The sequence below is a fragment of the Sabethes cyaneus genome, chromosome 3 (assembly GCF_943734655.1).
Source record: "Sabethes cyaneus chromosome 3, idSabCyanKW18_F2, whole genome shotgun sequence".
NCBI classification, from domain to species: Eukaryota; Metazoa; Arthropoda; class Insecta; order Diptera; family Culicidae; genus Sabethes; species Sabethes cyaneus.
Genome location: NC_071355.1, coordinates 180,292,911 through 180,305,028, shown reverse-complemented (window position 1 = coordinate 180,305,028; position 12,118 = coordinate 180,292,911). Strand labels below are relative to the sequence as shown.

General features: G+C 40.9%; 2 protein-coding genes across 2 annotated transcripts; one reads left to right on the top strand and one right to left on the bottom strand.

Annotated features, from left to right (window-relative positions):
- The first annotated feature begins 5,246 nt into the window (after positions 1 to 5,246).
- Positions 5,247 to 6,189, top strand: LOC128743001 (probable NADH dehydrogenase [ubiquinone] 1 alpha subcomplex subunit 12). The gene is made up of 4 exons (XM_053839501.1): positions 5,247 to 5,427; positions 5,492 to 5,669; positions 5,873 to 5,957; positions 6,015 to 6,189. The coding sequence occupies exons 1-4, from the start codon at positions 5,333 to 5,335 to the stop codon at positions 6,092 to 6,094; spliced, it is 438 nt and encodes a 145-aa protein (XP_053695476.1). The 5' UTR covers positions 5,247 to 5,332; the 3' UTR covers positions 6,095 to 6,189.
- An 83-nt stretch (positions 6,190 to 6,272) lies between these two features.
- On the bottom strand, positions 6,273 to 7,983 carry LOC128740465 (cryptochrome-1). The gene is made up of 2 exons (XM_053836006.1): positions 7,736 to 7,983; positions 6,273 to 7,673 (listed from the first exon to the last, which is right to left on the bottom strand). Exons 1-2 carry the CDS (start codon positions 7,981 to 7,983, stop codon positions 6,296 to 6,298), a joined length of 1,626 nt encoding a protein of 541 aa, XP_053691981.1. The 3' UTR covers positions 6,273 to 6,295.
- Positions 7,984 to 12,118: the final 4,135 nt, after the last annotated feature.

Below are 12,118 nucleotides of genomic sequence, written 5' to 3'. Positions count from 1 at the left end.
GAAAAATTGCTACCTATGAATCAAAAGCAAAAAGCATTGCTAGTAGCTAAGAATATAAAATATTTCTTTTGACCTACCTTGTACCAAACGCTTTTTAGTTTTTACCATGTTCAAATCGTATTTTTATAAGATATCTTATGTTGCATGTTGTGTTTCAATAAACAACCACAGTCGTTGCTAGAGTAACTGACATTGGAGTTGCCAGTTGTTCAAATATATAAAACATCGTTAGAAAAAATATTGAATATGGCAACAGGGGCGAAGCGCAACTGGTGCACCCTGAGATAGATGTCGCTAGTGTTTTGCTCAAAATCTTACACGGTAAAAAATCGTCACGTCCATTTTAAGTGTTCTTGCATTTAAATCAATTTGTTGTGCAGCACTACAATTCGAAGTGATTTAGTATTGATTTTGGAGAGTTTTCAAATTTTTAAACAAGAAACTAGCTATTGAAAACTATTCAATGGATATAACCATCGAATTGTAATGCATATCTATAGAATTTGCAATTATTTTTTTCGTAATTTACAAATGTCAAAAAATCGCGAAACATGAAAGCAGCAATCGGAAGCAAAATTAGAAACCCAAATGGAGAAAATACGTTTTCGTTCTAAATTATTGCTCTTCTTGAGTGTAAGTATGGCGAAATTATACCTGTGATCATAATTAATAAATTACTAACTGTTTTCAGGTTATAGAATTAATCACACGGGCCCCGAATTGATAGCAGCAATCAACCCGAGCTCAACTTTGTTTAGACATCAGAGTATTAAGCACAGGAATCCGGTTACTATCAGCGATTGAGGTTTTATTTGCATTATGTTTTGTATGTAATTATGTAATTGTTCAATTATGAGTAATAAATAAAGCAGCTTTACGAAAAATCAACATACAATCCTTTCTATCCATTTGACAGTTCAAAAGTTCAAAAGAAAGCACATTCGAAATTAAAGTGATTTTCTGTTGATTTCATCATACTTTGTGTTGATTCATTTTCAATAAATTTTCATTTCGAATCGTAATGTTTGGCAAGTAGTGCGAATGCAACGGTAAATCACTTCGCTTCAACGTGACAATTTTTTACCGTGTACACATCATTTGAATGAAATTTTATATGAACATAATTGTCTGTTCTCTGTGCTAGCATCCTAGCATCGTAACTACAACAGATACAGCAAAACTTTATTCAGCAAAATTGAATATGATAACTATAGTTATCATACAAATGTTCCGTATACAACTTTGTCTAATTTTGCTCGGCGGAGACGGTACTGTCAAATGAATCAAAATTGAATCAAAATGAACGAATCAGCCTATAGTTACTATATATATAGTTCGGCGGATAGAAAACCAGGCGAATTGGCATCCCTGATTTATGAAATTAAATTTGAAATTATGGTAAAATGTGCAGGTTTTTACGAAAAATAATCACTGGCGGGTGTTGAAAATGACTAGTTCTATGAAAATAAAGTGTGTTTTTTTAACATTACTCCTGCATTTTGGATTTTGAAAAGCTTTTGGCTCCGCTTTTGACGTTTATTTGGCTCCCGATTTTCTATCCGCCGAACTATATATATAGTAACTATAAATCAGCCCTGCTCCTACATAAACGAGCCCCAGCTAATTCTCGTTAGTGACGAAACCGTAAATTACTTCATAGCCAGATTTTTTGACGTAGAACTACGTCTTACCGCAGGGTGTCAATCCAAAATTTGGATTCAACCCAGCGTCACGAAAGAATGGAAGATTTTGAACTCTGATAGCTCTGCCAATTATGAATGGATTTCCATGGTTTAGATACCGATCGACTCATTAAAGATGTAGCAATTATGTGATATCTATTCTAACATTCTTTTTAAAGCACTAGTTAGTAAAAATTACCAAACAGTTTCAAGATCAAATTATCCCATATATTTTCTTTGCGATAGCCTTGCTCCACAGGCAGGGACGACAGTTAAATACACCATCTGTTTACTGTGATTTCGATTACTTTATGTTTAGAAAAAAAAAGCAACGAAACCCCCTCGTCCCAATAGGTCGAAGATTCTTAACGACGTTTAGACTTATACTAATTTGATATCTGTGCTTGGGAAGTATGCCAAAAAGAGTGATAAATTCCTCTCGTCCTAACAAGATTTCTTATAGGACTACGACAAACCTGGTCCAGTTTGATATCCTAAAAGTAAACAATTTTGTTAACCCTCTTTGTCCCATGGTAGCACAGGTGCTCCCTGACTTTTGATACTAAAATCGACCGATAAAATTTTTGAGGCATTCAAATATGGATATTTTGATTTTGTAATGTAGTAAAAACATTGTTTTACAAGGTGTATAGTTGCGTTTGACGAATTGTTAATTAATAGCTTTTTTACATGATCAAAAACTGTAAACCACCAAAACACCCCTGGGACAGAGAGGGTTAAAGCATAAAATCACCCCTTCCTTTCAACCTAGTTTATTTTTAAACATTAAATCTAGTCCAAATTGACGTCCTGAAGGTGAAACGTCACAGAAAAGTGAGCAGCAATCGTTTCCTTTTACCAGATTGTATCCACATTCGCGACCACGAAGTTGCTAATATTTGTTTGGCACAAGGGGTCGGACACTCGGCACAGCCGTTTTTATGTTAGGCGACTTGAAACGAACCGAACTGTGCCGGTGCTGTACCGAAAGTGCCGAACTGCAAGATTTGTTAAATTTGTTAAAATCTGATAGACCTGGCAACCGTGCGAGATGATTTTGACAACTAGCAGTGCTCCCATTTCATATGTAAAATCGAACCGGAGGTGTGTAAAGCCCTATAAATGTTATTTTTATAAGGCTTTAGAGGTGTGCCGTTTGATATTTCTGCAGTGCCGGGGCACTATGTGCTGAGTGTCCGACCCCTTGGTTTGGCAAGAATTTTTTTCGGAACTGTTGTCTTAAGCGGGGTACGCTGCTGAAAAGTAATGGGTAAAAAGATAGGACAAGAAATGCTCAAGAAATCGATTTCTTTTACGATTTCTTAAGCAGTACGCACTTCATAAGAAATATTATTTCACGTCCAGATGACGTTGGTTTACACGCAAGTGAATTAAAACGTCACTTTTCCGTACGGAATAATATCCGGCGCAATTATTACCACAAGAAAAAATGACAGGTGGTTGCTTGCATTGGAGTTGTCAAAATTTCTTCGGTAAATAACAAGATTTTTTCTTGAGCTGTTTTCTTTTCAGCAGCGTACCCCGCTTTACAAGGAAACACAGCTGAAGGGATATTTGTGCATGTGAAGTAACGCAGCAGTCCTCAAGGTGAGGAAAATCAGCGACTCTTTTATCCGAGAATAGTTTTGAATGTTTCAACTGCTGCTTTGCGTCAGTTAGTTGCTTGCAATTCTTTACTATTCAATAGTCAAGCAGTAATTTCTTTCGAAAATTATGGAGAAGACAAAGCAGAAGGGATCCGTAGTGGTGCTAATGTTTATTTGACCGTCAACTCAGTATAAGGAAGTAAGGTTCAAAACATTTTACAAACAACTTTAACTTACTTAGTAGCTTTCATTAAAATGAATAAAACGATCTTAAAAATTATCGACTTGCAAAAATTTGGATTCCTTAACCTGTAGCACAGTCAAGTTATTTTAACATACCAATTTTTTGATATCATCAAAATACATATATATGTGAATAGTGTTTGATATTAACGAGAGAATTTTGCTAATAGCTGGGTGCGTGAGGAAGATATGGTTCGTTAATTGGGTGTTCATTAGTTGGGCCAAGCTCCAACTTGAATGTCAAAATTCTATTGAACTTTTGAGTTTAAAAATTTCAAACAACTGTCAGCCGACCCAATTAGCGAATCAGCTGAAGTGCAGTCGTGACCCAATTAACGGATTCAAGCTGTACCCAAGCAACCAAAAGTTCGAATATTACTTGACACGCGAACTCGAAAGTTCATAATTAGTTCAGATTCAGTTCCGTGGAACTTTCACGCTGATTAGTAGTGTATATCAAGTATATGTGGAACTAAATGCTTTAAGAAGTGCTGCGAGTACTTCATAGATACTTCAAAGCTATTAGGATGCTACATGAAGTTCTGAAGTAACTTTAGTTGCTAACAAGTTCTGCGTGTTGCTTTTTTGTTTATATTTCTGGTGATCAAACCAGCAGAACCTGAAACTATTGGAGATTAATTTTTATTTCACTTGAATAAATTTAATCCTCGCACATTTCTAATTACAAATATAAATTAGAATGTAATGCTCTTCATTATTGTGTTGTGTAGCATATGCTGTCGGTATCTCACTACTACAGTTAATTGCCTGGTTCCAAACTTTATGTTCTATAATTAACTCGCGCTGCATAAAGCTGCTGCAAGTTCTAAATCGAACTTTTACTTAACAACTCATTGGCAAAATTCACATCGCTTGTATACGACAAAGGTGACGCAGTGGATCGGTATAGGTTTACAACGCGGAGCACCCGGGTTCAAACCCAACAGCAGGCAAATGCAACGAATATAGAAGTTAGGTAGAAGTATAAAAATAGAACATAGAAGTGCTGCTAAATTTATTTTTTCTTAGTTTTTGACAGTTTATTTCGAAGCTGCTTAGCGTTCTATGCAGTGAACCCAAGACAGCTTGAAAGTTCGGTTAATTACTTAAAAGTGACGCTGCTTAGCAAGTTATAGATTGATATACATAAAGCTGTTTAACCCTTGTTAGACACCATTATTCGAACTCTTGGTTACTTGGGTACTCCTTTTCTGGCACTGGTAAAAATATTTGTTTTTTGGCGTCACAAATTACACAAAATACATACCAAAAATAGGATACAATTATTTAGCACTATTATTTAGTTAACGCTATTTTACGCCCCATGTCAATATGGTGTGTAAGACATGTCAAGGTTTCTTCGCACAAAGCCGCCTAACGCAGTTCTATACGCCAGCTACACGGTTGTGTCTGGAATACAGTCTTTCTGGTTTTCTTGAGCTCTTTTCAGCAGCGTACTCCGCTTAATTGTTGTTGTAGAACTTTCAAGCATTCGTGAGCGGAGTTCCCAAAAGCAAATAAACAATGTCGAAAACTGTACCCACTAGCCACCATTAAGCGCTCGTAAAGGTGGATACAAGTGGCGCCAACTACATGTTGAGTGAATATTTGTACTCGTCAATCTAAAAGTACAAGTAAACAAAACGATATTTCATTCCCTTCGCCATCATTCCTGTTCCATGACATGAAAACGATAAAAACATTAGTGCACAAAACGAAAAGTTAGAATTAAACCATTTTCAGCCACCGAGATTGTAAAAGTTAAGTTGTTAATAGTGCTTATTGTTCAATTTATTCGGCATGGCACGATACGTTGGGCTGGACAAATTGGGCAAACTGTTCGGGTACATTCGTGATAACGGTGGAATCCGTGCCAGTTTGTACAAATTGTACAGGTAAATGCGCTTATGTAACTTACCGAAGAATCAACAACAAACCGACCAATTTTTAACATTGCAGAATGGATGAAATGAAGACCGGACGGCAAGTAGGCCAGGACAAGTACGGAAACAAGTACTTTGAAGATCCGTCTCAGTTTTATGGCCGCAATCGATGGGTTGAATTTGCGCCCCATTTTAATATGGAATATGACGCTTCTCAAATTCCTGCCGACTGGTACGGCTGGATGCATTACAAGGTGAGCAGCCGCCAAATTTGATTTGCTAGAGTAACGATAATCGCCTTGATTCTACATTCCGATCGGGTCTGTTCCGATCAGAAACTTCCCGATCGACGTGTGTTATAGCATACGTTGTATTCCGATCGAAGCGCAATTTCTGATCGGATCCAGCTCCGATCGGTATGTAGAATAGATCCGAATGTTTGTTTGAAATTTTTCAGACTGATCTACCGCCAAACCGTGATGGATCACGTGCTCATTATCCATGGATGGAGGATCATAGTGCGAACCTTTCTGGAACCAAAAGTACGGATATTATTGGTTAATCACTGCTCAGTAACTAATCAAATGCGACCATTTCAGATGCGTATATGCCGTTTTCCACGACGAGACCCAAAGTTGAAGCGTGGGACCCGAAAAAACCAGCTGCTAAACTCGACTAAAATTGGAATTTTTAAAAACTGAGGAAAGTACAGTTTCTTAGAAACGTTGATTAATTGTGTAAATCAAGCTTTTTCATTTTTATTGTGAAGATAATGCGTTGTATGAATAGGCAACAGTTTTATTGTCATGATTGACATAAACACAAATCAACAATTTTTAGGTTTATCTGCTTTCCAGCAACCTCCAACGAATCGGACTGGCTAAGCGTCTTTTAGTCTACTTCTTTTATCTGGTTGTTTCGGTAAGTCATCATCCGGTCGTCGTTTACTTGTTGATGGTGTAGTTTTCCCTTGACCCTTTTTAGCCTCCTTAGCAAGTTTATTCTCACGATAGGCATTGGACATTTTGGTCATATTTTTCTTGGATTCGATTTCATGAATTACTATTCGCTGAGGATAGTCTTTTCCGATTACACAACCCAGCTTTCGCTGTTGCTCCAAATTAGCTTTCCATGGCTCATAAATGATGCTCTCTGGGTAGCGAGCCAATTCGGGAACATATTTGCGGATGTAGCTTCCGGTTGGATCTGTCTTTTTACCGAATGCTACAGGGCTGTACACCCTATAATACTGATGAAAGAAAGCCGATGCCGAGAGCCACATCCAGTTACCGGCATTTAATGCCCAGTCAGCATCCAGAAGCAGATCTTCGAACACTTTTTGGCCTTCTTCCCAGGAAATCCACAGATCACCTCGAGTTAAAAAGCATGCTACGGCATGCCGTGCTAAATGATGTATCCAACCTTCCTGGCGTAGTTGACGCATGATGGCATCGATAAACGGATAGCCCGTTTTACCAAACGCCCATGCTTCTAATTGATCTGCCTTGTCAGTAGACCACGGAACTTGTAGGCAGATATTGTTTCCAACCATTTTATCAAAATTTGGCTCCGCAGCTGCTGCACAGTAGTAGAATTCACGCCACATTAGTTGCCCGATTAAAGAGACCGGTGGGTGAGAGTGTTTGCGACCTTTTACAACTTGTTGTAATTCTTTCATAAATAGTCGTGAACTTAGACATCCAAATTTCACGTAAGGGCTTAAGACAGTTGTACTTGGCTGTAAAGAATTTGGAGAAGTTTTAGGTTTCTCGAATGAGCAAACCCAAGCGATTTTGTTCATGTATTCTTGCAACCGTCTGAGCCCTTCTGTTTCTCCTCCTGGGTATTTGCATTCTCCCAAGTCTTCTCGAACGCCCAGTTCTTCCAAAGTAGGAGGATGGTAACATTTTTCGTCAGCAGATTCACGTTGGTCTTTGTCTGGAATGTTAACCGTTTTTAACGGGTCCGGTTCATTCTGCGGGTCTGGCAATTTACAGCTGAATGCCAAGCGGTTAAACTTATCGTAAGTCAAGGGAGGATTTCCGCCATTCTTTCGAATTATTTCATCTGCATCGAAAATTGTATGAGATTTCTCTACTGTAACTTTTATCCTTGCTTCTTCGGCGTGTTTCTGCACGGCTACATCGCGTTTTAAAGCATACGGCTCAATATCATATTCATAGGTAAGTAAACAAACATTCCACTCTTTAAAGAGCCCCGGAAGTAATTCCACTGGGTTACCACGCACAACGTACAAGCTGGAAGTGTAAAATTAGAATTACATACTTGAAATACAAATTTATAATCCTTGATATCCTACCGACTATTGAGCCGTCTTAAGTTGTTATCCAAATCTACAAGAGACTGCTGCAAAAATCGCCATCTATTAGGTCCTACTTTGAGCCATTTGAGAATTGCCGGGTCCAGAAAAAAAACTGGTCGAAGAACGAAAGTACCGTCAAGGGATTCCGAAGCCTTACGGAATGCTAGTGATAGTGCCGGATTGTCGTGAACCCGGAGGCCCTTTCGGAACCAATGCAGGACGGTTTGTTGAGTGGATCTGGACATTGTTACGAAACATAAGGTAGAAATAAAAAACACAAAAAACAAACTTTTCAGCAAGCTTTTCTGTAAACTAGAGTGACTATATACAGAGTGGCGCCAAGTCATCCCAAATGTATGCAATGCGGTTTATCCGAGGTTTTTCTTTCTCTTTCCTGCATACGCGTTCGATAGGTTGTCTGCTCGATTGGAATGACACTGACAGATAATTATCATTCCAATTTTGACATTGTCGCCACTCTGTATATAGTCACTCTACTGTAAACGTAATTTACGTCAACAGGGGTAGGAATGTTATCGAAGCACCTGTTCCTGTTGGCGAAAACAAGGTTTATTCGACAAGCAGTTGGCGCTGCGGTCAAAATGATGCTACTCTTATTTCAAGTTGTCAAAATCAGGGGACTGGCAACCCTATCTCTTTCAACGTCAACTGACAGCAACGCACATATCGCGGGCCGTTTTAAGTACGGTCCAAAACAAACACCTGTCATTGGTGATTTTTGCCTTGTTTTGATCGTGGCGGTGCGTTTAAACTGCCATTTGGAACTGGTAGAAGTATCAAGCATCAAATCGGAAGCACAGAAAGTTGCAGGAGCGAAATTTAAAAATGTTAGGTTAAGATTTCTGAGTCACAAGGAGCTGACATTATTCAATGTTTTATTATCAACTGATACGCAAAAGAGATCATTGGAGTAACGAAAACCAAATTTTTACAACGACTTTTGACAATTTATTTCCAAGACAAAAAAAATCTTAAATGCTGTTGATTTGCTAGAGGTAAATTATTTTTTCATTACTTAATAGTCTCAAGATCAGTTTCATTGTATACCTAATGACAATTTCAGGAGTGTGATTGTTTAGTGTTTCCGAATCCTCATATGCTGCTAAATATTTTATGATTCGATCGATTATGGTTCGATTACAATGGATCATTGAAGATAGCTGGTTTTGAAGTGACAACGACTTTCTTTTGGCGCTAGTATATTAAAACGGTTTAATGTACACTAGCGCCAGAAACAAGTAGTTGTCACTCCAAAACTAGCTACATTCATTGGTCCATTGTTTCCAGCGATCACCGCGACGAACGAAAGATCATTTTCTTCGTTGAAGTTATTTAAAAGCTACCTAAGAAACACGATGATTTTGAACCAACCGGACGATTACAGTAGGCTTTTTTAGTGGCAACGGTCCGTTAGCGATCATGCGCCGAACGAATTATGGTCCTCCAGTACCGTCGGTCCTGGGCTGCCGTTCTCCAATCCCCACGAACACCAGCTGTACGTGCATCGTCTTCGACAGCACACACCCACCGGGTGCGGGATCTGCCTCGGAGTCTACGGCCTCTTCCTGGTTCTCTGCTGAAAATAGTTTTGGCTACTCTTTCATCGGGCATTCTGGCCACGTGTCCAGCCCACCGCAGCCTGCCACATTGCGCTACCTTCACTATATCAGCAAATTTGTATACCTGATACAGTTCGTGATTCATGCGTCTGCGCCACACTCCATTTTCCATTTTACCACCATTTTACCACGCAGAATTTTACACTCAAAACCCCCAAGCACTCGCCGATCAGCTTCCTTTAGCGTCCATGATTCGCGTCCGTAAAGGGCCACCGGGAGGATTAGTGTTCTGTAGAGCGCCAGTTTTGTGCGAATTTGCAAACTACGGGACTTCAGCTGGCTACGTAATCCATAGAAAGCCCGATTCGCGGCTGCAACTCGCCGTTTCACTTCGCGGCTTACATCATTGTCACATGTCACGAGTGTACCAAGGTATATAAATTCCTCCACTACTTCATATCGTTCCCCATCTAACTCCACCTCGGCACCAGCACCACTTGAGCTCCCACGTTCCCTACCAGCAACCATGTACTTCGTTTTGGCGGTGTTAATGGTAAGTCCCAATCTCGCAGCTTCCCTTTTAAAGGGCCTGAAGGCCTCTTCCACTGCTCTACGGTTGATTCCGATGATATCGACGTCATCCGCAAAACCAAGAAGCATGTGAGATTTTGTGATGATAGTTCCATTCCTTTCCACGTTTGCCCTTCGTAATGCACCTTCCAACGCAATGTTGAATAGCAGGTTAGAGAGTGCATCCCCTTGCTTCAGTCCATCCAACGTCACGAAAGCAGCTGAGGTCTCACCCGCTATTCTAACGCATGATTTGGATCCGTCCAGCGTCGCACGAATCAGCGTAACTAGTTTCGTCGGAAAACCATGCTCTAGCATTATCTGCCACAGCTCATTTCGTTTAACTGAATCGTACGCTGCTTTAAAGTCCACAAACAGATGGTGTGTCTGCAAGTTGTACTCCCGGAACTTGTCTAGCAATTGAAGCAGGGTAAACATCTGATCCGTCGTGGAGCGACTCTCACAAAAACCAGCTTGGTACTCGCCGACGAAGGACTCCGCTAACGGTCTCAGTCTGCAAAACAGGATACGGGAAAGCACCTTGTAGGCAGATATGAGCAATGTAATTCCTCGATAGTTTTTACACTCCAGTCGACGTCACTTTTTAAAAATTGGGCAAATGAGGTCATCTAGCCACTCCTCCTGCATTTGTTCTTCCTCTCAGATCTTGGCAATGATCCGGTGGATTGCTTCGTACAGCCGCTCGCTCCCCGCTTTTAGAAGTTCAGCCGGGATACCGTCCTTCCCAGCAGCCCTACCGTTTTTCAGCTCACTGATTGCCTTTTTAAACTCCTCCTGTGTTGGTGGCTCCACAGCTTGACCATCGCTTACAATTCCTATCCTGTCCCTGCTGATCTCCGCATTTACCTCTCCATTCAACAGTGTCTGTGCTTCTTCCACCTGGCTACTACCGCCGTTTTGTCGGTAAGCGGGTTGCCAGCACTATCATTGCACATCACAAAATTGCAAAATTCCTGCATTCCACCGTTTTATAGAAACTCCGTGTGTCGTTGCTAGCGTATCGCTCCTCTGCGCCGGCGAGCACGTGCTCCTCGTACTTGCGTTTCTTTAGACGATGGATTTTTTTTCACGCAGCTCTAGTCTCTCTGTACCTCTCTCTGTTTTGATGCGTTGCCGCAGTGAGCATGCGGCTCCTGGCCTGGTTCTTTTCATCTATCACTCTCTGGCATTCGGCGTCAAACCAGCTGTTACGCTGTCTTCTACGCGTCGTGCCTACCACCTCTCTCGCAGCTGTTTCGATGGCATCATGGATGTTCCTCCACAGCCCATTTATATCTTCTCCTTCTACCTGCTGCTCTGCGATTCGTTGGTCAAGCTTCCTGGCGTACTCCACTGCTACGCCGTGTGCCGTTAACCGCTGGATGCTGACACGCAGTCCTCTGAGTGCGAGCTTTCACTGTGTTCGACAGTCTTGCGCGAATCTTACTCACTACGAGATAGTGGTCAGAGTCGATATTTCGTCCTTGAAAAGACCGTACATCGATAACATCCGAAAAGTGTCGACCGTCAATCATGACATGATCGATCTGAGAGCTAAAGTCTCCATTTGGATGCCTCCATGTATGTTTCCGATTATTCAAACGTGGAAAGTAGGTGCTACAGATGGCCATTCCTCTGGCCGCGGCAAAATTTATGAGCTTCAGACCGTTATCATTGGTCAACAGATGAAGGCTATGTCTTCCAATGACGGAAGAATTCCTCCCTCCCGATCTGCGCATTTGCATCTTCGATGACGATTTTCACGTCGTGTGTTGGGCACTCTCCATAGGTCCTCTCAAGCCTGTCGTCAAATGCGTCCTCAGCATCATCGAATTTATCATTTGTCGGTGCGTAACTCGTTGCTTTCGTTTACCCAACACTACGAAACCGATTCCATGTTCTGCTTTTTTGCCGCCACTGTAGTAGATGTGGTACTTAAAAGAAGTGCCTGCAATAGGGTCTACTGCACGGAACTCCCTTTCTCCGGAATTTGGCCACCGAACTTCCTGAATAGCAGTGATCTCCACTCCGAGTTGGTGCAGCTCTCGAGCAAGCAAGCCAGCCCGTGCCGGTTCAAGGAGAGTTCGGACATTCCAGGTACCAAGTTTCCAATCATTATCCCTTAATCGTTTCCTTGTCCCTTGCCGTGTCCTATACCGATTGTTCCGTCCTGAATTTCTTTCTTCGTTATTCGTGGTAATTGAGTTTTCGGTATGCTACCTCAGAGTTT

What these genes read in the sequence shown, in the direction of transcription:
- LOC128743001 (XM_053839501.1), top strand. Translation starts at nt 5,333, where the DNA reads ATGGCACGATACGTTGGGCTGGACAAATTGGGCAAACTGTTCGGGTAC. An exon ending in ACGGCTGGATGCATTACAAG is followed by an intron (nt 5,670 to 5,872) that starts GTGAGCAGCCGC and finishes GAAATTTTTCAG; the next exon opens with ACTGATCTACCGCCAAACCG. An exon ending in GAACCTTTCTGGAACCAAAA is followed by an intron (nt 5,958 to 6,014) that starts GTACGGATATTA and finishes CGACCATTTCAG; the next exon opens with ATGCGTATATGCCGTTTTCC.
- LOC128740465 (XM_053836006.1), bottom strand. Translation starts at nt 7,983, where the DNA reads ATGTCCAGATCCACTCAACAAACCGTCCTGCATTGGTTCCGAAAGGGC. An exon ending in TTAAGACGGCTCAATAGTCG is followed by an intron (nt 7,674 to 7,735) that starts GTAGGATATCAA and finishes TTACACTTCCAG; the next exon opens with CTTGTACGTTGTGCGTGGTA.